Below are 25,243 nucleotides of genomic sequence, written 5' to 3' on the forward strand. Positions count from 1 at the left end.
GGTTGCAAGGCGGGGAATATGGCGCGTCGAAGGCAACGCCAGCCGCAACCCCTCGCCCCCTTCCCCCTCGCCAAGCACCACGAGGGTGGGGGCGGAGCTTGACTCGCCCACCTCCAGCCGTTGGGGCTGGATGACGTGGCCCGACCAGGAGGAGTCGAGGGCCATGCACGCGGGTAGGGGGTGCACTGGCGGCGAGCAGGGGGTGAGGTGTTGTGGCCGTGCGCCCGAGGAAGGAAGTGGCCTTTGGGAAGGGAGCAGCGCCACGTTTCGAGGCCATGGCACAACGAGGAGAAGAAGCTCGATGCTCGGACACTCGACACCGCCGGCACCGGACGGGGTCCCGGCAGTCCTTGACGTAGTGGCGGGTGGAGAGACAACAGAAGCAACCGTGGAGCGAGAGCTCTGGCTGCGCGGGGGGGGGTGGGGGGGAAGCTTGAGATGGTTAGCGGGGGCAGCGGGGGAAAGAAGTGCCTCCAGGTAAGGGCTGGTCTCTCCTAGCGCGGCAGTGAAGGCGGTAGGTGAGGGAGGTTTGTGAGGAGTGAAAGGGGCGCCCGCGCCCGGACGGGGCACAACATTAACCTCCTCACCTGCGCTGCATGCGGTGTCACCCCGACGAGCGACATGATGGATGGGGACATCGCAGACAAGGCGGGCATCAGCGACCTCAGGGTCCAATCCTGACCAATTGGAACTAGGGGCAGGGGTCAGCGACGTGGGCAGAGGGAGGAGCGGGGGCCTCTGCGGCGCTGCGCGGACGTGACACCGGATGGGCAGCGGTTTAAGACGAGGGCGATGGGCGGCAGCGGAAGCAGTAACACCGGGTTGGTGCAAGAGGCGTCGCACGCGAGCCGCGCATTTATGCGAGGACGCCACGTCAGCGTCAGCCTCACGGAGGGAGGCATGGACGCCCAGGTTGACGGCGACGAGGAGTCCCGGCGAGACAGCCACCAGGAACCGCGCCACCGCAATGCTCGCCACCCGGATCGAGAACACGCGCGGCTTAACCTGAACCGCACGCAGCCGCTCCGGGGGAGGGGGGGGGAGTACGACAGGAGGGAGGACACGCCGTCGCAAGAGAAGAAACGGCGACGAACGGCACCACGACCCAAACGGTGCCGGGTCCGTAAGAGAGGGGAACTCCGAGGGGTCGAAGGCGACTCCAGACAGGAAAGAAGCAACGACACAGGCGCGGAAGGCGATACCTGGACGAGGGACAAGGTCAACGGTGGCGGCACAGGGCGGCATGGCAGGGCACACAACAGCAAAGTCGTCCGGGTTGTGGACAAGGCGCGGAGCCGGCGGCCTCTCCGGCGCTCCATCGGCGCCGCCCAGGCCCAGGCAGAGAGCCGGAGGTGGAGTGGAGAAGGGGGCGGCGGGATCGGCGCCCCCGCCCAACGAGTCGCCAGGTGAGTCGCGGGAGCTCGTCATCCGTCTTTCTTTCCCTCTCCCTGGCTGTACATTATTTGTTTTCATTAAAGTTAACATGTTCAGAATGGCTTAATTTGAAGTCGTAATTTTGTTATCCCTTATCCTGTTGCAACGCACATGCCTTTTCGCTAGTTTAGTTGTAATTCAGCTGCTCCAGAGACAAATATTACGGTACAGAGGGAGTAATTGTTAAAAGAAAAAAAAACTATTTTGTTGTAGTTTGCTGTACATCTGTATCAGGGCTCCAACCTCCGGAACAACCCACGAGGAGCTCCGAGACGGCGGCGAGGGTTTTGGCATCCCCTCCCACACACAGAAACAGAGCCGCCGCCAAACCCCGGGAAATGGCGGCCTCCCGCTTCCTGACGCTCCTCCGCCGCCGCCGCTCCATCCCCAACCCATCCCTTCTCCACCGCCGCCTCCCCTTCTCCTCCTCTCCCCCGCCCCCCTCACCGGAGAGCCCCTCGGCCCCCTCCTCCTCGAAGCCCCCCTCCCTCTCGGCCCGCCTCTCCTTCGTCTTCGACCAGCTCGACGCGCTCGACCGCAACCGCTCCTCCGACCTCTCCGCCCGCGACGCCGCCCTGCGCCGCATCCAGTCCTGGCGCCGCCCGGCCCCGCCCCCGCCCGACGCGCCCCCGCCCCCGCCCAGACCGGAGCCGGGCGGCCAGCCAGAGAAGCATGTCGAGGCGGCCGCGGCGACGGTCGGACAGGAGGCGGCGGCGGAGGGGCTGGAGACCATGAGCGTCGCGGAGGTGCTGCGGAGGGAGGTGGAGCTGGTCCACCCCTGGCCCGAGTGGATCGAGCTCATGGAGCGGCTCGCGCAGCAGAGGTACTTCGACCTCGGGGGAGGGTCGGGTGGCGCCGACCAGGAGTCCCGCCTTGCCGCGGCGGTGCCCATGGATCTCTCGGAGGTCGCCGAGGAGTCCGGCTTCGATTTCTCCAGAGACTGGACAACTGTCAAGAACGCCTGCATGAACTTCGGCCGCGACCGGTTCGACATCCTCAAGTACGTTCCCCGCTCACTTAATTGGCTTATCAATGGATTGTTTGATGAAAACACTTTTGGCATGAATGTGAGAGTTGAATGTCCCTTAGACTTGTAAAGGGCCTGCTGCCGAAATGCCTAGGCAGGTTCAGAGGATGATAGACATCAGGGATGCTTGCTACTTTTAGTGTTTGGTATAATTTGATACAATACTTCTGTTTATATAATCTAGTATTGGTATTAAGGAATAAAAACTGAATTATTCTTGCTGGAATTATTTTGTCGCACATAGGATTCACCTTTTGTCTACTCAAATTACATTTTTGTTCCATTAAATACATTTCTTGTTAAAGCAGTGAAATGCAGATAAAACTATTATACATGAAGTCAGAAATTCATGGACGCTGTGCACATTAGTATACTTCTGATCATTGCAATACTTCTTTCTGGATGCAAAAAAATTGCTAGCACTATCAGAAACTATGATATATACTGCTAGCCTAAAGCACATGATAACAGAGGGCAATTATAATGTATTTGAAAACAGTGAATACTATGCATACAGATTTTGTCATTACGATTCAAGTAAAAAAAAAAAACACTGCAGACAAACTGGTATTCGTGTCCAAAGGTATATATTGCACTCCAACAGATATTTATGTAATAGAAATTATGTTAACAGTTTCTTAATGATGCAGGCCGTTGCCTAGGAAGGATCTTCAAGTATTGGTTGGCCATGGGTGCCCCAGCATGGATCCAAAAGTTGTGTTTTCTGCAAAGCTGATAAGGAAACTGGTCCACCTTGACGAGGGTGATGTAAGTTGCAGCTAAACTCAAGTTTATTCTCCGCAGCCCACATGTTTTCGTTTCACTACGTTATGTTCTAGATGGGGGTTGAAAAACAGAAAAACAAAATGGGTGAGATCACTTCCTTTCTTGATTGTATGTAGTCACTATTTGAGTGATCTGTAGATATTTGTAAGGTTATAAAAGGTATATTTGTGCTCACCTAGGCGTGCATAGGTTCTTTGAGGCATCGGAATGCTGCATCTTGGTATTAAGGGAAGGTTTAGGCCGCAGGTAAGGAATTGACCTATTGGATGACAAGTCGTGGTCTCTCTGGCGAGGGATCAACCTTCTCTGGTTTAAAAAATCACCCTCTCCGATGAGTCACCCTCTTCTACAATGAATCGAGCTCTGCCAAGCCCATCGCTGTTACTACAGGGAAGGAGAGAAATAGAATAGAAACCGCAGTTTCTGGCGTTCTTTCCCAGATCTGCTTTAATAAGCATATAGGTGCCTTTCTAGTGGTTTAATGTGCTGGGTTAGCCCATAGTGCCCAATTTTCTGTTTCCCTCTTTTTTTTTTACTGTTGCTCTCCCTAGGTGGCGGCAAAACACTCCCCTAGCGCCTTTTTGAACATTGGATACGTGTAGTTTCTCACTTTGAACAATGGCATATGCACAGTAGTCATGACACTTTGGGTACATCAATTTATTGATTTGCAAATTATTTACTTACCTGACCACAATGTGGGTTCTGGCTTACTATCTATTTCCAACTCCTTATTTGCGAGTATGTTTATGTAAATGGTTGCTGCTATTGTTATGATAGTTTATTGCCTTTCTTGATTTTATTAAAGATTAACACAACATTCAATGGCGTGATAGGTCTGCGTTTTATAGCAATAGGAGTAAATAGCCGCAATTGTATATGTATTTAGATTTTTTCCACTTATGTTCACATATTAGAAACATGCCACTTAATTTTCTTGTTAATATGTATTTGCATAACAGAGGTGACTGTTACATACCCACAACTAGTTACCAAAACATCTCTCAACAGTTTGGTTCGGCATTCAGTTCCTCGTTTTTTATGGACTCCTACTGACTGCTATATAAACATGAAAGATGAAAATACACTAGAAAGACCAGGCAAGGTGTAATCTTCTCATTTCTTTATTTTGCTCCTGATTTGCAGGTGTGCAGTTCATGTAATTTGCGAAATTCATGTTCAAGAGGCTATATCCTTACACGTAAAGAAGATGAAGCTCGGACTCTTGATGTTATGCGTATTTTATTGGTCTATGGTTTTGATCATATAAAGGGGACTGTGGAGAACAAACCACTTCTCAAACAGAAATCCGTGAAGACCGTCGTTCGGAAATTAATACACGAGATTGCCAAGCTGAGTGCTGTTCCTATTGACCCCAATCTTCCACCCCCTGTAATCAGGAAGTTGCCACCTAAGGTGAAGCAACCGCCTCCACCACCAAAGAGACGAGTTGGACGTGATGACGTAGAGATGAAGAAAGGAGACTGGCTCTGCCCAAAGTACTTTAACCTGTCTCACCTGTAATTTATAGAATGTTGACTTCAGGAGCGATTCTTATTTTCTGAAGTATGTGGTTGCAGGTGTGACTTCATGAACTTTGCAAAAAATACAATTTGCTTGCAGTGTGATGCTAAGCGTCCCAAAAGGCAACTTCTACCTGGAGAGTGGGAGTGTCCTCGGTTAGCTCACTTACCACAGATTTATTTGGTCTATTTTTTGAACTTACACACAGCAGTTTCCTAGTATGCCTCATATTGATCACATCCATGTTTGTTATCTGTCTAAGAACACGCCTGTGAATAAGAATAGCCTGGTATCTGATTGTCTTTCTTCATTATTTATGTCGAATACGTTTCTCTGTGCTGTCATTTGTTTCTCAAGAGGCAATTAGTTAATAGTTATACAAACAAGGAATGATAAAGGAAACAGTGCACATTTGAACCATTCATGAATATAATTGTGATAATTTGTCATCCTTACACATTTTTCTATCAATATCTAGGTGCAATTTTTTGAACTACAGACGGAACATGTCATGTTTCCATTGTGAACATAACCGTCCTCCAGATGAATACACCAACAGCCAAATGGAAGAATATCAATCTGCACCGCGGAAACGGTTGGAAAGACCAGCTCGCAAGCCTGACGTCTCTAATGCGTGGAACTTTGACTTCGATGATAATGAATCGGATGGTGCTGATGTTGCAGCATTTGAGTTTGCTGATTCATCCAAAATCAGGGAGAGCTCATCTGTGGACAACTCATATAGAGATAATACAAAGGGTTCTGAGGCCGAGAAATTCTTTGGAATGGATGAACCAAGGAGCGAGGGAAGAGAGAGAAAGTTCAGTGGAAGAGACAACTTGAACTCATCTAGAGTTGGTTTTGATGATTTTGATGACGAAGAGGACGATATTGACAGTTATGAGCTTGATTTGTCAAAAGGTGGTCAGACAGGTGGTGTGTCGAGGGTGAGTTATTCTGACCTTGAGAATGCTTCTTCTGATTCAGAAGACTTGAACGAATTTGCTCACAGTAGAAATTCCAATTACGGGGCAAAGGATGAAGCAACAGGTTCAGCTGATGATGATGAATTTGATGATCAACCCTCCCTAAGATCTAGTCATATTGCTGATTCTTGGCAGAAAACCAGAGGTTGGAGCGGTTCGAACAACCGCAGAAACGCATCTTTTGGCTCAGAGAGTAATGATGGGGTTATTTCTGATTTTGATGAGGATGTTGACAACGGTTTTAGATCTAAACAAAGGCGTAAACAGGGAGGCCGTGAAACAGTTCCTGATATGGACTCTGACATGGATGATGAGTTACAATCAGATGATAGGAGGAACAGGTCCTCCACAAATTTCAGAGGAAACTTCCCTGCCAGAAGCTCTAACTTAAATAGCAGAAGCGCTAGTGGGGACCGTTATGGTAGGACAAGAGGCAACGAACAGTTCAGGAGTGTTGATGTGCATGATGGTGGGTCGCCCTTTGATAGGAATCGCAGAGGAAGGGGTAATCAGCAAGATCATGGCTCAAGAGGTTCACAAAGAAATGCAGGAAGAAATTGGGATAATAGTAGTGAGTTTGATCGCAGAGGGAGGGGTAATCAGCAAGATCATGGCTCAAGAGGTTCGCAAAGAAATGAAAGGAGAAGCTGGGATAGAAGTAGTGAGTTTGATGGCAGTGACAGGCCCCTCAGGCGTTCTAATAGAAGGTAAGAATATGGCAATGCAAGTGGCAGCATAAGCATCGAAAGTGTGGACAGTGTGCCCAAAATTCTTGGATTCAGAACTGGATTGATGGCACTGGATCCTGAGACCCTGTCGATAAGGGATGTTTTAGGAAGTGTTAATATTTCCAAGATTTTTTCCAAGGCTCCAAGCTAGCCAACAGGTGGAGTGTTACATCATGGAATTTGGTATGTTCAGATTTTGTGAAAGAACTTTTTCCTTTTTTCTTCACCATTTGCTGCCTCATAATCTTCTCAAGGAAGGGCCTAGAATGCAGCGAGAGAACATGCCTCCATGCATGTATGTTTAATATTTGTTGTATCAGTTTCTTCATCTTAAACATTATATATTCAAAGATAAGTTAGTAATGGAGTTCAATTGTCATCTGTGCAATGTGAAAAGTGAACTCATATATTTTCAGTAATGAATTTTCAGAAAATTTGTCCTGAAACTATTGATCTCTTGCATAATAGGCTCCCTTTTGTTCTCTAGATTAGGTTTGGTAGTCATTGGCTAGATCATAACTTCATATCACTAATTTTGTTGTCACTCATTTGCTCAGCGCAGTTTGAATCTTGTTCCGTTCTTCAATACGCCTGCTGATCCAATTTGTAATTTGTATGTATCCTTGATGTATCAATCAGTTCTTGCATGTATTTTTTGACTGGGAGTTCTTTCATACATGTAAACATCTATACCACTATATAGTGTATGAATAGCTTTGTATATATATCATTGGATGAAATTGATCCAATGGTCAGGATGTGGCAAATCCGACTGTTGCTGGCTGTTTGATTTACCATTCGTTACATCAAGTCTTGTATCTGAAAGTTTTCATGATTAAACTTAGTGCGCCTATTCTAATGGAGAATATAATTATCATCTGTACTACATTCACACATGTACTCTATGCTAGACTCTTCCATACATGCTCTTGATCCAATTATTTTTATCTCTTGAGGAAAGAGTTGCAATTTATATTTACCTTATGAATTTAGATATTTTTTCAAGAGGCAGCTAGAATTTCGGATTTTGTGTGTGTTTTAGCAGTAGTTCTGTGTAAGCAAGCCTCATGGCCTAAACATTACCCTGTAAATGTAAAGTGTTCCTTTAGCACATCAAAGCATAGCGCCACCCCATCCCCCCTTCAGGCTCAGCAACTAGATTGGAGTAACCTATCTTCAATAATTGTCACTTCTTCTCATGAGAATATGCAAATTTCCCTTGCACTTCGATTAGCCTTCTAAGAAAGCTAAATGTTGCACATAAACCCTGGCCAAAAAGCCAGTAATTTCATAGTCATTTATCTACTTTTTCAGCAAATATTTGGTCTGCATGTTAGAAAATAACCGCATGCATTTAGCCTGGAATTTTATTTTCAGGAGTTTGTGGCTGCAATACTTGCACACTCCACAAGCTTCATGTCGACACAAAAAGGATAACGTAAACTAGCATGTGAAAGATAATGAAACAGAAAATCACCTACACCATTTGCACCCGGATCTCATGATAGATTATACTCCATTAACTGGAATATCGTTATTCCTCTACGTCTTCAGTTATTCTAGGATTCTAGAAGTGATGTTTCTTCGGAGACAGCATGCTGCAGGCTTCTTTCCCTTGATTTATGTTGAAATCGGAGAAGAGCGTACAACACATCCTTCATTGATGGCCGTACTGAAGACTGCCCACCTGTACAGATCACACCTAGCGCAGACACTGCAAATGCATCTTCAATGTTGGCTGGATCTCGAATGTCTTCATCAAGAAGATCAATTGACAGGCCATATTCTTGATACTGTCTCCATGCCCATTCTGCCAAGCAATACTCCAAGCCTCCATCATTTGCCACTCTCCCTGTTGTGAGCTCCAACAGCACCACTCCGAAGCTGTAGACGTTGACCTTCTCATTCACCTTAAGCCGGTATCCGTACTCTGCAAAAAAGCTAGTCTCTGATTAGCACATGGTACATCCTAAATATATACCAGTTTGAGTTTGTATTTCTTTTTCTTACCTGGTGCCATGTAGCCAAAGGTACCACCTATGGCAGAAATTGACGCAGGGTCTCTGGTTTTGAGAAGAATCCGAGCAAGCTCGAAGTCGGCTATCTTTGCTCTGAACTCAGGGTCAAGAAGGATATTAGCAGACTTGACATCACAGTGCACTATTGTGGGTGAACTATCATGGTGCATATAGCAAAGACCTCTTGCTGAGTCAATGTCAATTTGCAATCTGGTGGGCCAATCCAAAGGCACCAGTGAACCAACTCTATCTCTCTGATGCAGCCACCTGTCTAAGCTACCGTTTTCCATGTACTTGTAGACAAGAAGCTTTGCCTCTGAGCTTGAGATGCAGCAAAGCAACTTGATAATGTTTGTGTGCTGGATCTCACCCAATATCCGGACCTCTGCAAGGAAGTCCTTCTCAAGCTTGTTGTCAAGGTTCTGCTGTACTTGTAGACAAGAAGCTTTGCCTCTGAGCTTGAGATGCAACAAAGCAACTTGACAATGTTTGTGTGCCGGATCTCACCCATTATCTGGACCTCTGCAAGGAAGTCCTTCTCAAGCTTGTTGTCAAGGTTCTGCGCGTTCCATATCTTTTTAACAGCCACCATTCTACTACCACCTTCTCCATCCACAACACAAATTCGGCACACCTTGCCAGACCTGCCACTTCCAATCCAGTGAGCAGAGCCCAGAAAGAACATCATACTCTATGAAATGCAGTGCATGAAACTGGGTTAGCTTCCATGATAGAGGATCTTGGCTATTCCTTTTCCTCTTTAATAGCAAGAAACCACCAACTGCCAAACCCACAAGCATGATACTTGCAAGAACAAAAAAGAGGGCTATAAGCCTCCTGGAGATATCATTGTTGGTGTTTGCTATTGCCCCGCAAATCGGAAAATTCGGGATGGAATTATTCAATGAGACACAAAGGCCTGGATTGAAGAGGAAGCTTTGCTCATATGCTTCGTTTTGCAATGATGTTCGAATTTCCCCTGTGAGGTGATTCATGGAGAGGTTTAAAAAGTTCAAATTCAACTTATTGATATCTTTTGGGATCTCGCTAGATAGCGCATTCGAGGAGAGGTCAAGGATGGTTAGCTCTGATATAAACCCAAATGCTGCAGGTATAGTACCCGATATCTGATTTCCACTTAGATTAAGTGCTTTGAGCTTTAGCACTCCAATTGCCATGGATACTGATCCATTAATTTGATTTACAGAAAGGTCAAGCTCTTCTACCTGTGAAATTGAAAGTGCAACTAATCCCCGGGTGATTTTGATAATTTATAACAACATATAGCTCATTGAACTAATATCCATTCAAGTTAAATATTTCAGGAAGTTCAATGATTGGCATGGCATGGACTAAAGATGTGGACCCATCAAAATGCTAGGGACAAAGATTGGCAAAAGCTCAAAACTCTTCATTTCTATCTTAGTGATCCAAGATCACATTGAGTCCATAGGAAAAGCCAATACTATTAAAAGGGGATGAGGTGTTGCTTAATGATCTACTTGCTCAAAATGCTTAGTGATATGCTCCAAAGCCCTCAACGACTTTCTCATTTCCAAATATGTCCAAAATCTAAAGTCAAACTCAGCCCCACCGATTTGATCTATCCAGCGCCACCGAGTTCCTTTGACATAGCCATTGCCAAAAACCCTAATCAATTCGGTCTCACCGATCAGGATTTCGATCTCACCGAGATGGCAATGCAAACTCTCTATTTCCCTTCGTAACGTTTTGGTCTCATCGAAATGAGCGATCGGTCCCACCGAGTTCGAAATGCAAACTATCTGTTTCCCTTCGTAATGTTTCGGTCTTACCGAAATGAGCGATTGGTCCCACCGAGTTTGCCTGACCAACTCTCTGTTTGCTCATTGCTGAAATCGATCTCACCGCGTTCATGCAATCGGTCACACTGAGATGAGGTTTTGCCCTAACTCTAGCACATCGGTCCCACCGAGTTGACCATATCGGTCCCACCGAGAATCCTAACGGTCACATTTTGAACTAAATCGGTCTCACCGAGTTCTTCTATTCAGTTTGACCGAGTTGGGTAAAATGTGTGTAACGGTTGGATTTTTTGTGGAGGCTATATATACCACTCCACCCCTTCTCTATTAAAGAGAGAGCCATCAGAACATGCCTACACTTTCACTACTCATTTTCTGAGAGAGAACCACCTACTCATGTGTTGAGACCAAGACACTCCAATCCAACCACAAGAATCTTGATCTCTAGCCTTCCCCAAGTTGCTTTCCACTCAAATCATCTTTCCACCATAGCCAAATCTCTGAGAGAGAGTTGAGTGTTGGGGAGACTATCATTTGAAGCACAAGAGCAAGGAGTTCATCATCATCACACCATCTATTACCTTTTGGAGAGTGGTGTCTCCTAGATTGGTTAGGTGTCACTTGGGAGCCTCTGACAAGACTGTGGAGTTGAACCAAGGAGTTTGTAAGGGCAAGGAGATCGCCTACTTCATGAAGATCTACCCAAGTGAGGCAAGTCCTTCGTGGGCGATGGCCATGGTGGGATAGACAAGGTTGCTTCTTCGGAGACCCTTCGTGGGTGGAGCCCTCCGTGGACTCGCGCAGCCATTACCCTTCATGGGTTGAACTCTCCATCAACGTGGACGTACGATAGCACCACATATCGGAACCACGCCAAAAATCTCCGTGTCTACATTGTGTTTGCCTTCTCCAAACCCTTCCCTTTACCTTCATATACAATGTTCTACTTTCCGCTGCTACACTCTTAGAATTGCATGTGTAGGTTGATTGCTTGACTTGTGCTAAGTTACTAAAATCTGCCAAGACATAAAATTGGGAAAAGGCTAGATTTTTATTTGGTCAAGTAGTCTAATCACCCCCTCTAGACCTACTTTCGATTCTACAGAAATGCCCGTCAAATCCTAGGGAATTTGGCCAGAAAGCAAGTTATTTACTGCCCTGAATACTTCCATTTTGCCTGCTAAAGTTGGAATGGGACCAGATAATCTGTTGTTGCTCATCTCAAGACATGAAAAGTTCCATGATAGCTGGGTAGGAAAGGTCCTAGAGAAATTGTTGTTTTGGATCATAACTGTCATTAGCTGATTTGTCACTACTGACCAGATGCTCTTGGTGAACTCTCCAGTAAAATGATTGTTGTACAACATTAAATTGTTCAACAGACAGCAGCCGTCTAGCGATTCTGGAAGCTTTCCAGAAAAGTTATTATTGAGCACAACGATGTCATTTAATTTCCCGTTGAAGCAAAGATCAGCTGGCAGCTCGCCAGAAAGGTTATTGTCACAGACTTCAAGATTGACTAGCGGCGAGTGCCTTCCGAGCTCTGGTGGAAGAGAACCAGTTAACATGTTCTCAAATAGCCGGATGTCTCTGAGATTCGGCAGCAACCCAATACTTGGCGGTATTGACCCATGAAGTTGATTAATGTATAGAAACAACAGGGTAAGGTTGATCAGCTTACCAAAGTCATCTGGTATTGACCATGTTAGATTGTTTGAGGACACATCAAGCTCCACCAAGTTTACGGCTGTGACACTGGATGAAATCTCGCTTGTCAAACCGTTGTTAAACATGTACAAGTACTGAAGCTTCTTATGCCGCCATACCCATGTCGGAATTGGGCCTTGCAGCATATTAGTTGTCACGGACAAGAGGCTGAGCTCTATGAGGCTTGATATGCTCTCAGGTATCTCACCTGTCATGTTCATACCCGGCAGCCACAAGTATGTGAGGTGTGTCAACTTGCCAAACTCAACTGGAAATGGAGCTGGCAGAAATGGGTTGTCCTCCAGAGTCAGCATCTCGAGGCTGGCTAGATTGCTTATGTCCTGTACTGGATAGCTTCCATCAAACTGATTGGTGTCGAGGATCAGTGACTTGATCTTTGGAAACCATCCAATGGATGGTGGGATTTCACCCATGATGCGATTGCTTGATACGTTGAGACGCTCTAGCTTTGCTGATAAGCTGACGCTGATAAGCTGTTTATGTCAGCTGCGAGTTTCCCACCAAAGGCATTGTTGGAAAGGTCCAGGTACTTTAGATTGGAACAATTGTAGAGTATTGTAGGGAATGAAGTGGAGACGTTGTTGTAGGAGAGGTCCAAGTAGGCAAGATTCTTGAGGAGGCAAAGGGACGGTGGGATTGGTTTCATAAGGGTTTGTTGTGGAAGGAGATGGCAGTGACCTCACCTTTTGTGCATGTAAGTCCTCCCAATCTGCAGTGGTCAGAGGAAATGGAGTTCCATCTGCCAAGCACAAGTGAGCTCCCCCAGTATCTCTTGAGTCCTAGAAGGATTTGGTGTTCATCACTATACTGATTTTTGGACTCTGGGTAAAATTTGGGTAGTAGAGAAATCGGTGCAGTGAAGAACAGCAGGAAGCTAACACAGTAATTGTCATCCATGTCTACAGAAGCTTTTGGGTTGAAAAATCTCTTGCCAGCTTTGGGTGGAGAGGGGGGCTGAGGGAGTCCTGGATTAGGGGGTCTCCGGACAGCCGGACTATATCCTTTGGCCGGACTGTTGGACTATGAAGATACGAGATTGAAGACTTCGTCCCGTGTCCGGATGGGACTCTACTTGGCGTGGAAGGCAAGCTAGGCAATACGAATATGTATATCTCCTCCTTTGTAACCGACCTTGGGTAACCCTAGCCCCCTCCCGTGCCTATATAAACCGGAGGGTTTTAGTCCGTAGGACAACACACAATCATACCATAGGCTAGCTTCTAGGGTTTAGCCTCTCTGATCTCGTGGTAGATCAACTCTTGTAGTACTCATATCATCAAGAACAATCAAGTAGGACATAGGGTTTTACCTCCATCAAGAGGGCCCGAACCTGGGTAAACATCGTGTCCCTTGCCTCCTGTTACCATCCGCCTTAGACGCATAGTTCGGGACCCCCTACTCGAGATCCGCTGGTTTTGACACCGACGTTGGTGCTTTGATTGAGAGTTCCACTGTGTCACCACCATAAGGCTTGATGGCTCCTTCGATCATCGCTAGCGATGCGGTCCAGGGTGAGGCTTTCCTCCCCGGACAGATCTTATTCGGCGGCTTTGCACTGCGGGCCAATTCGCTTGGCCTTTTGGAGCAGATTGAGAGCTACGCCCCTGGCCATCAGGTCAGATTCGGAAACTTGAACTACACGGCCGACATCCACGGAGACTTGATCTTCGACGGATTCGGGGCCATGTCGGATGCGCCGTACAGTCGTAACGAGCATGACGTAACTCTGCCGTCGGACAATGTTTGGGAGATCGCATCCGCAACTACTCCGTCCATCAATCCGGAGCAAGTCGCGCCATCCGAGAGCAGAGGGATGGACCCCTCCATGGAGGCCGCACTCTCAGTGGCGTTAGAGCCAGATATTGACTTCACCCCTTACGAGAGCCGTGTCGCCGAACCATTGGATTCATCTCCGGCCACGGACTCCGAGCCGCTCATATCCGTGCCCATCGAATCCGATTGGGCGCCGATCATGGAGTTCACCTCCGCGGATATCTTTCAGCACTCACCTTTCGGAGATGTGCTAAATTCATTAAGGTCTCTCTCCCTGTCAGGAGAACCTTGGCCGAACTATGTCCGGCTAGAATGGGATGCAGACGAAGAAGAAATTCTCTGCCCACCCACCACCCACTTAGTAGCCACTGTCGACGACTTAACCGACATGCTCGACTTCGGCTCCGAAGACTCCGACGGTATGGACGACAAAGCCGGAGACGAACAGGATCCACCGCCCTCGAGGCACTGGACCGCCACCTCATCATATGATATATACATGGTGGACACCCCCAAAGCAGCCAATGGCGACGAGACAACGGAGGATGACCCCTCCAAGAAGCAACCCAAGCGCCGACGTCAGCGGCGCCGCTCTAAGTCCCGCCACAGCAAAAACATCGATAATAATAGTCCACGTGACTCTGGAAGAAACGACAACTGCACCACCCCGGTGGCAGAACACGATCAAGATGCAAACTGCACACATAGTACAAATCCGACGTCCGAACACGATGACGCCAAAGATAAGCCTCATCAATCCCCGTCTAGGGAAGAAAACAGTCCGTACGAAGATGCACACATCATCCCGGAAACGCACTTGGAGCAAGAAAACTTCCGCAGAAGGCTTATTGCCACAGCGAGGAGCCTGAAGAAACAGAAGCAAAGGCTCAAGGTCGCACAAGATACGCTCAACAGCAAGTGGAACAAAGTAACGGAGTATGGTGAAAGTTACCATCAAAATAGCTATCCAAAGCGCAAGCTATTACCGGAATTCGACGATGAGGCCTTAGAGCCCATACAGCCGAAAGGTGATACGGCCAACCGGCCGGATACACCACCCTGTGAACGCGATAGAGTGGCTAACAAAGTCACACATAAGTCAACACACGATTCACGTGAGAACTTGCGTCAAAAATCCGGCGTGACCAGATCTATCTATGGATCTAGGAAGCGTGTTATGGTACACAACCAACGCCGAATACTACAACCATCCGAACACCTTGGCGCATCCCAATACAGGGGTGCCGCACACCCCTTATGTTTCACTGATGAGGTGTTGGATCATGAATTCCCAGAGGGATTCAAACCGGTGAACATAGAGGCGTACGACGGAACCACAGACCCTGGAGTCTGGATAGAGGACTTCATCCTCCATATTCATATGGCTCGTGGAGACGATCTCCATGCCATTAAATACTTGCTCCTCAAGCTTAAAGGGCCAGCTAGGCACTGGCTGAAAAGCCTCCCCGAAAATTCAATTGGAAGTTGGGAGGAGCTCGAAGACACTTTCCGGGCCAATTTTCAAGGGACTTATGTCCGACCTCCGGATGCAGACGATTTAAGTCATATAATCCAACAGTCCGGAGAGTCCCCCCGAAAGCTTTGGAATAGGTTCCTCACCAAGAAGAACCAAATCGTCGACTGTCTGGACGCTGAAGCCTTAGCAGCTTTTAAACACAGCGTCCGACACGAATGGCTCGCCAGACACCTCGGTCAAGAAAAACCGAGAACAATGGCAGCCCTAACAAGCCTCATGACCCGCTTTTGTGCGGGCGAGGACAGCTGGTTGGCCCATAGCAGCACCAGCGACCCAAGCACATCCGAAGTCAGGGATGGCAATGGTAAACCACGACGCAACAAAAACAAGCGTTGAAATAAAGAAGGTAGCCCAGATAACATGGCGGTAAACGCCGGATTCAGGGGCTCCCAACCAGGTCAGCGAAAAAAGCCTTTCAAAGGCAGCAGAGAAGGACAATCTGGCCTAAACAAAATTCTTGACAAACTCTGTCAGCTTCACGGCACCCTAGACAAACCTGCAAATCATACCCACAGAGAATGCTGGGTCTTCAAGCAGGCCGGTAAGCTAAACACTGAACACAAAGGGGAAGAGACAGCAAGCGAAGACGAGGATGAACCTCGCCAGCAAAACACCGGAGGACAGAAAAAGTTCCCACCAGAGGTTAAAACAGTAAACGTGATCCATGCGACAAAGGGGAGAAGCAATCACGCACCCCGATGCACACGCGCCATAAAGCCCGTCACCCCTAGGTTCAACCCCTGGTTGGCCTGCCCGATCACTTTTGATCGTAGGGATCACAATACAAATATCTGGCGCGAAGGACTGACGGCCTTGGTGTTAGACCCAATAATAAACGGGTACCATTTCACAAGGGTCCTAATGGACGACGGCAGTGATCTAAATCTGATATATCAGGACATAATCCGCAAAATGGGGATAGACCTGACACAAATAAGACACATCAATACTACCTTCAAGGGAGTAATACCAGGCCAAGAGGCCTGCTGTATGGGCTCTCTACCACTAGAGGTGGTATTCGGTTCTCCCGATAACTTCCGAAGCGAAATGTTAACTTTTCACATCGCTTCATTCCGAAGTGATTATCAAGCACTGCTCGGAAGAGTGGCTTTCGCTCGTTTTAACACAATACCGCATTATGCTTTTCTCAAGCTCAAGATGCCCGGTCCATGTGGCATCATCACAGTTAGCGGAAATACTGAACGCTTTTTACATAAGGAAGAGGACGCGGCGGCTCTAACAGCCGCGAACTAGATAGCCTCACCAACCAAAAAAAGGCAGGTCGTCAAGACCACGGACACGGTTAGACGAATCCGGCGTTCCATCATATACACATGAGATTGGTTTTTGAACCCTCATAGACGATACCAGGGGCTTCCCGCGTGTAAACAGGGCCAGCCTGGCTCAACTTGGTTTCTCTTGAATTTCGATAGCTCATTGATAATAACCAACTCTTCTTCTTTTTTTGGCACGACAACTTTCACCTAAGTTCTTTCCTTTTGCAGATGACAATCGTGCTACACCCGTCCAGGACACGGCACAACGGAGACACAGGCGCAGACGTGCAGCAGGGACCCGCCCAAAGGTTTCTTTTTAGATTAAGACCCTGCGTAAACCTTTTTTACTGTCTCTTGTTGCTCACATCCTCCGGATACTCCACACAACCGAGAAGGATGCCGGCGTTATTGGCATGTGGCCACACCAGGATTTTGTACGTACCTGGACACATGGGGTTTCTTATTAAGGGCATTGTTTAGCCCGGTATATGTTATAAAGACCGAACACCTTAGGGAGTATTCGGCGTCGCGAGTTTGGCCCTATATGCATCAGCTCCGAATCATGTCTTTGGTCAAATGTTGGGTTTGCCCGGCTCCCACGTTTTGGTACCTTACATTCCGTTATATCAGCTAAGGTAGCACTGGGAGAACTACTGCGATTGTGCCCTGGTTCATCCGGATGAGCACCTCAGTAGAGAAAGCCGAAAACTGACTGTCATGATATAACGAGAGACTGGTCAACCACTCGATGACTCAACAGAATCTTCGGGATTCCTCCGCATTAACGAAGGGTTGTTTCCTGATCAGGTACGCACGTGCCCTGTATTCGGATGAGCGCAGAAGTACCAAGGGATATATAGTAGCCCCACTGTCAAACTCCTATGGCTAAGTGAAAGTGTTAAAGCAATGTAGTCTGATTGCCTTGTTCGCTAAGCTATCACCTCCTTAATGGACCAAGACATTGGATCAAGTGTGGATATGCATCTTTTACAAACACCCCCGCATTATATGCGTGGGGGCGGAAGCCGATGACTGCAAACTTTCAGGTTATACACATATATACATAAACGGCCGCACAGGAGGCACCATAGTACTTTTGTGCAAAAGTGTAAATACAGCCTGGATAATTCAATAAAACATTGTTTCTACAATGGGAATACATGTCACTTGAACATAACATTCTTCGAGCACTGACCTTTATCGGACGAGCGCCTTCAAGAACTTCTTCAAAGTAGTGCTCGGCAGCCACTCGGCCTACGGCCGAACCCTGTGTCGCAACAGTGTTGGCCTCCATCTCTGCCCACTATGTCTTGACATGGGCAAAGGCCATCCGCGCACCCTCTATGCACGCCGATCTCTTTACAGCATCGATGCGTGGCACACCACTAAGGAATTTTTGCACTAAGCTAAAGTAGCTATTCGGCCTTGGCCCTCCCGGCCACAGGTGATCCACAATGGACCTCATGGCAAGTCCGGACAACCTATGGAGCTCGGCCCACTCGGCCAATCGCTCATTCAACAGCAGCGGACGGACTGGAGCGTGGAACTGTGACCAGAACAACTTTTCCACTTCGGGACCTTTTCGATCCTTGAAGTACTCGGCCGCATCAGCAACACTTGCAGCCAAATCCATGTACGCGTCCCCAGAGCTCCATAGCCGGTCCAGAGGAGCATACTTCTGAAAGTGCGTTATATCGACTAGAGGGGGGGTGAATAGGCAATTTTTATGGAAGTCTTCAAAACGTGAAAGTTTCGAAGACAAATGATAGAAACAAACCTATTACCATGCAGCGGAAGGTAGACTACACTAGGCAAGCCATAGTCAAGTATTCAATGAAGTGAAAGCACAATGACTAATAGTAGCAATGTAGTGAGGATCAGGTAGGAAGATATTATGAAGCCAAACAGAATACGCAGTCACTCAGTGAAGACAAAAGATAGTGCAATCATACAATGACTTCACAAGGACCTACAGTAAGTAAAGGGAAGGGAAGGATGAAACCAGTGACTCGTTGAAGACAATGATTTGTTGGACCAGTTCCAGTTGCTGTGACAACTGTACGTCTGGTTAGGGCGGCTAGGTATTTAAACCTGAGGACACACAGTCCCGGACACCCAGTCCTGAACACGCAGCTCAGGACACCCAGTCCTCACCGTATTCCCCTTGACCTAAGGTCACACAGACCTCGCCCAATCACTCTGGTAAGTCTTCAAGGTAGACTCCCAAACCTTCACAGACTTCGTTCACCAGCGATCCACAATGTCTCTTGGATGCTCAGAACGCGACTCCTAACCGGCTGGAGGATTCACAGTCCTCAAGTGTAATAAGTCTTCAGATCACACAGACAAGAAGACTTAAGTGATGCCTAACACTCTTAGGCTCTGGGTGGTTAGGGCTTTATCCTCGCAAGGAATTCTCTCTCAAAGGCTTCGAGGTGGGTTGCTCTCAAACGACAAAAGCCGTACTCTAACTCTGGGCAGCCAACCGTTTATGGTTGTAGGGGGTGGGCTATTTATAGCCACTAGGCAACCCGACCTGATTTGTCCGAAATGACCCTAGGTCACTAAGGAACTGACACGTGTTCCAACGGTCAGATTTCAAACTCATGCGGCAGCTTTACTTGGGCTACAAGCAAAGCTGACTTGTCCGACTCTGGACAAGTTTCGCTCTCATAGTGTAAGTGCATCTAGTGCCACCCCTAGTTGGTTTTGGAGTATTGACGACAACCTAGTTGAGCGACTAATGTGTTTGTGAGAATTGAGGATAACACAGGTAGAAGTCCCTCATTGATTCGGTTTTACTACCAGAGATGACCCCTAAAAATGTATGAAGACATTGAAGTCAAAGGTGGTATATGAAGATATTCACATTGAAGACTATGACAAGAGAAGACACTATATGAAGCCTATGGAGCTCGAAGACTTAGATCTTTCGTAGTTCTTTTTCTTTTGTGTTGAGTCATAGGAACCACTGTACTGTTAAGTGGGGTCCAAGAGAACCAGTCAGAATGACTGAAGTGATGCCTAAACCAAAAACCTATGTCTTCGAGTGAAGACTATGAGAGCGAATCTTGTCCAGAGTCGGACAAGTCAGCTTTGCTTGTAGCCCAAGTAAAGTTGCCATGTGAGTTTGAAATCTGACCGTTGACGTGTCAGTTCCTTAGTGACCCAGGGTCATTTCGGACAAATCAGGTCGGGTTGCCAAGTGGCTATAAATAGCCCACCCCCTACAACCATAAACGGTTGGCTGCTTAGATTGAAAGCACGGCTTTTGTCATTTGAGAGCAACCCACCTCGAAGCCTTTGAGAGAGAATTCCTTGCGAGGATAAAGCCCTAACCACCAGAGGCAGAGAGAATTGGGCATCACTTAAGTCTTCTTGTCTGCGTGATCTGAAGACTTATTACACTTGAGGACTGTGCATCCTCCAGCCGGTTAGGCGTCGCGTTCTGAGCATCCAAGAGACATCGTGGATTGCCGGTGAACGAAGTCTGTGAAGGTTTGGGAGTCTACCTTGAAGACTTACCAGAGTGATTGGGCGTGGTCTATGTGACCTTAGCTCAAGGAGAATACGGTGAGGACTGGGTGTCCTGAGCTGCGTGTTCAGGACTGGGTGTCCGGGACTGTGTGTCCTAAGGTTTAAATACCTAGCCGCTCCGACCAGACGTACAGTTGTCACAGCAACTGGAACTGGTTCAACAAATCATTGTCTTCAACGAGTCACTGGTTTCATCTTCACTTCACTTTACTTACTGTTACTCCTTGTGAAGTCATTGTATGTTTGCTCTATCATTTGTCTTCATTGAGTGACTGCGTGTTCTGTTTGGCTTCACAATATCTTCCTACCTGATCCTTACTACCTAGCTGCTATTAGTCTTTGTGCTTTCACTTCATTGAATACTTGACTATGGTTTGCCTAGTGTAGTCTACCTTCCGCTGCATGGTAATAGGTTTAATTTTATCGTTTGTCTTCAAAACTCCCATGTTCTGAAGACTTTCATAAAAGTCGCCTATTCACCCCCCTCTAGTCGATATAACGCACTTTCAATTGGTATCAGAGCAAGGTGCTCCCTTGTTCTGTGTGATTCGGTTTAACCACCTGGAGTTTTAGCTATGTCGACTGCAGGGATAATTAAAGTCTCCGCTGCGTGCCCCGTCTTCGATGGAACTGAATATCCCTACTGGAAGAATAAGATGTGCATGCATCTTGAAGCCATTGACGTCGACCTATGGTATGTCGTCGAAAACGGCGTTCCCAAGGCTGGAGAAGGTGTCACTGCCGCTGATGTCAAGAAATTCGTTCAACTGGACTCTACTGCCGAGAATATCATCTGTGGTCATCTGACCAAAGGACAGTATGGCCGTGTGAGTGCTTTGAAGACATCCAAGCTGGTCTGGGACTGGCTCTCCAAGGTTAATGAAGGCATCTCAACCCAGAGAGATCAGAGAATCAGTGTCCTTCGCAACCTCTTCAATCGCTTCAAGCGAAATGACAATGAGAATGTCCAGCACACATTTGACCGACTCACTGACATCACAAATGAGCTTCAAGCCCTCGGCGCCACTGAGATTACCAAACACGAAGTCGTCAAGACGCTGCTAAGATCACTTGATAGTTCGTTTGACATCCTGGCCCTGATGATTCAAGAACGTCCTGATTTCAAGACACTCGATCCGTCTGACATACTTGAGAGGCTCAACACACATGAGTTTCAGCTTTCGGAGAAAAGAAATATCTACGGTCCAAACTATGGGCGAACTCGTGCCTTGAAGGCAAAAGCTGTCTCCTCATCTGAAGAATCTGACAGCAGTTCTGATGATCCTGAAGACATTGGAAGGGAACTTGCTATGCTTGTCAAGAAGTTCCAAAAATTCACCAAGAAGAAAGGCTTCAGAAAGTCTTCCCGATCAAGTTCAAGGAATGATGAAGCTCCTGCTCATGACTACAAGAGGAAAACATGTCACAAGTGAAAGAAACTTGGCCACTTCATCTCTGAGTGTCCACAGTGGGACAATGAGAACAAAAAGAAGAAGAAGAGCAGGGAATATGACTCTGACGACAAGAAGAAGAAGAAGAAATACTCAAAGTCTTCTTCCAAGTCTTCCTCAAAGTCTTCATCACACAAGAAGAGCTCATCTGGCAAGGCACGTGCGTTTGTTGGCAAGGAAATGGATTCAGAGGAGGAGTCTGCTTCTGAGGAGGCAGAGGTGGAGTCTGAGGAGGAATCCGACTCAGGCGTCGCAAGTCTGGCTACAGCATACGTTGCCAAGTCCATCTTCAACACTAAAGACAATGACTTCATCATCGACATCGATGCAAATGACAAGGACTACTCTGCTTCTACCTACTACTTCATGGCACGCGGTGCCAAGGTAAACACACGCACTACTCACTATCAAACATCTAGTGACGATGACTCTGATTGTGGTTCAAAACCTAGCTACAAAACACTTGCTAAAATTGCAACTGAACAACAGAAAGCTATGGAACATATTCAAAAAATGTTAGACAGAAGCGATGATCTGTTAGGTGCTGAAATGACTCGATCGGAATCCTTAATTGAAGACATAAAAAATCTTCACGTTAAGTATCAGGAACTTGAAAGTCATCATGAAACTCTCTCAACAACTCATGAAAAGCTTTCCTATGATTATCTTCAAAGGAAGCAGGATCTTGAGAAATTGAGAGCGGTTCATGAAGATCTTCAAACGGAAAATGAGTCACTTCGCACCAAACAGATCAGTCCTGCTCAGGAAGGATTTGAACCACCATGTCTTAAATGCATTGAGCGTGATAATGCTACTTCTGTTGCTGAATGTTCTACTGCTACTGCGGTTGCAATATCTTCAACTGTTGATGTGGTAACTAACCCCTCTGCTGAGGATACCACCGCTATTGCTGATGAGAATGCTAGGTTGAAGACATTGCTTGAAACAGGGATGTACAAAAGTCTTCAAGGGAATCAGACACTATGTGATGTCCTCAAAAAGCAGATTCTGAACCGAAACCCTAGGAAAGAGGGTGTTGGGTTCGTAAGGAAAATGAATGCAGATGGCTCTTACTGGAAACCTGAGCAGTACCCCAAAACCATGTGGGTTGCTGCAAAGGAACCTTCAGCAGATCCATCCAATCTAACTGGCTTCACTTGTGCTAACCCCATTATCATTGATGAATCCTTTGATGCAAACTATATACTGTTTAAGAATCAGAATGGTGAAGTGTTTGCCAGGTACATTGGTACTAACTGCAGGAATGGACCGCCTATGAAGAAGATCTGGGTTCCGAAAAGGTGTCTGGAAAATCTTCCTGTGAATGTCTTCATGACACCTCACGTGAAGAAGACAAACCTCAGACCAAAGGCTTCATACGGTCCAAAGGCTTCATACAGACAGAGGACTCACCTGAGTCGCACTAACGCAAATGTTTTGCAGGGAAACCATACTCAGGCATATGAATATGAGAGCGGTTCATCAAACCGCCATGTTCATAAGACCAAGAACTATTCTGCTTATTCTTATGAGTACTATTGTCTGCCTGCAAGACTGTTTGCTAGGGCTTCAAAGCCAAAATTCTCAGATGCTGCACTTAGACTTATTGCTTCTAAGCCACCCTTGAAGATGTGGGTGGCTAAGAAAGCTTAACTCTCTTTTGCAGGGAAAGGTCTCCAGCAGAAAACCAAAATCGTCTGACGCTATTGCTGGGGACCTTAAACATCTTGTAGGGCACAAGATCAAATGCCCAAATGGTCTTACTATGTACTTCGTACCTGAATCACTTGCTACTCTCCCTATTAGTCCTAACCTGGATCTAAGCTTTCATAACCCACTGGTTCGTCAAATGTTTTTGCTTCACAATGCTCTTGGTAAAGCCTATCCCCCTAACTGCACTGTAGGGTACGACACCAGCGTCTTCAGAATGGATTATTGATAGTGGGTGTACAAATCACATGACTGGCAAAAGAAGTCTTCTTATGGACTCAACCTTACGTCCATCCGACAAGAGCCACATCACATTTGCTGACACTGGTAAAAGTAAGGTATTGGGTCTAGGTAGAGTTGCAATCTCAAGGGATCAACACATGGATAAAGTCATGCTTGTTGAATCCCTTGGCTTCAACTTAATGTCTGTCTCAATGCTTTGCGATTTGAACATGATCGCAATGTTTGGAAAATATCGTTGCCTTGTACTAATGGAATCTGACAAGTCTCTAGTGTTTGAAGGGTATCGAAAAGATGATTTGTACGTGGTAGACTTCTCAGAAGGACCACAGCTTGTAGTATGTCTTCTAGCAAAGGCTTCAGAATGCTGGCTCTGGCATCGGAGGCTTGGACATGCTGGCATGAGGAACCTCCACACCCTTGCGAAGAAGAAGCATGTCATAGGCATCGAGGGCGTCAAGTTCAAGAAAGACCACTTATGCGGTGCCTGTGAAGCAGGGAAGATGACGAGGGCCAAACATCCCTCGAAGACAATCATGACCACAACTCGACCCTTCGAACTGCTTCACATGGATCTTTTCGGTCCCACTCATTACTCAACTCTTACTACTACTGCTTGCCTCTTTGGCTTCGTTATTGTTGATGATTATTCTAGATATACTAGGGTGCACATAATCCTTCACAAGACTGAAGTGCAGGATGTCTTCAGACGCTTCGCCAATCGAGCTATGAACAATTTTGGCGCCAAGATAAAGCACATCAGAAGTGACAATGGCACTGAATTCAAGAACACTGGCCTTGATACATATCTTGATACCTTGGGCATCACACATGAATTCTCAGCCCCGTACACGCCACAGCAGAATGGCGTCGCCGAACGCAAGAACAGAACACTAATTGAGATGGCCAGAACGATGCTAGATGAATACAAGACCCCAAAAAAATTCTGGCCCAAAGCCATTGATACTGCATGCCATACAATCAATCGTGTTTATCTTCACAAGCTACTGAACAAAACATCTTATGAGCTCCTTACTGGGAAGAAGCCAAATGTCAGTTACTTCAGAGTATTTGGCGCAAGGTGCTGGATCAAGGACCCACATCACACCTCAAAATTTGCACCAAAAGCACATGAGGGTTTTATGCTTGGATATGGAAAGGATTCCACTCCTACAGAGTCTTCAATCTCTTTCATTACAAAGTGGTTGAAACAGTGGATGTGCGGTTCGATGAGACCAATGGTTCACAAAGAGAGCAGCTGCCAAATGTGTTAGATGATGTTCCATCCAGTAAATCAATCAAGCTAATGGGAACTGGAGAAATTATACCTTTTGAAGCTCATCCTGAAGAAGAACTTATCATTTCAGCACCTGATTAACATGAAGACAATGCTCAGCCTGAAGACATTCCTTCCAACAACGACAATGAACAGCAAGAGCAAAGTCTTCGCCCAGTACATCCTCGCGTTGCCAATGAAGTGCAGATTGAAAGAATAATTGATAGCATCAATGCACCTGGTCCACTCACTCGTTCAAGGGCAACTCAGCTAGCAAATTTCTTTGGGCACTTCGCATTCGTCTCAATAGCAGAACCCAAGAAAGTTGAAGAATTCAAGCTATGCAAGAAGAGCTTCAACAGTTTGAGCTGAATAATGTATGGGAACTGGTTAAGCGTCCTGATCCACGGAAGCACAATATAATAGG

General features: G+C 46.7%; 1 protein-coding gene and 1 pseudogene across 1 annotated transcript; one reads left to right on the plus strand and one right to left on the minus strand.

The window, feature by feature from the left end:
- Positions 1-1,679: 1,679 nt before the first annotated feature.
- On the plus strand, positions 1,680-6,866 carry LOC125515166. Its single transcript, XM_048680606.1, has 5 exons — positions 1,680-2,434; positions 3,112-3,229; positions 4,394-4,746; positions 4,828-4,926; positions 5,250-6,866. The coding sequence occupies exons 1-5, from the start codon at positions 1,773-1,775 to the stop codon at positions 6,466-6,468; spliced, it is 2,451 nt and encodes an 816-aa protein (XP_048536563.1). The 5' UTR covers positions 1,680-1,772; the 3' UTR covers positions 6,469-6,866.
- A 1,908-nt stretch (positions 6,867-8,774) lies between these two features.
- Positions 8,775-12,912, minus strand: LOC125513247 (annotated as a pseudogene).
- Between the last annotated feature and the right edge of the window lie 12,331 nt (positions 12,913-25,243).

Source organism: Triticum urartu, chromosome 6 (assembly GCF_003073215.2).
Source record: "Triticum urartu cultivar G1812 chromosome 6, Tu2.1, whole genome shotgun sequence".
NCBI classification, from domain to species: Eukaryota; Viridiplantae; Streptophyta; class Magnoliopsida; order Poales; family Poaceae; genus Triticum; species Triticum urartu.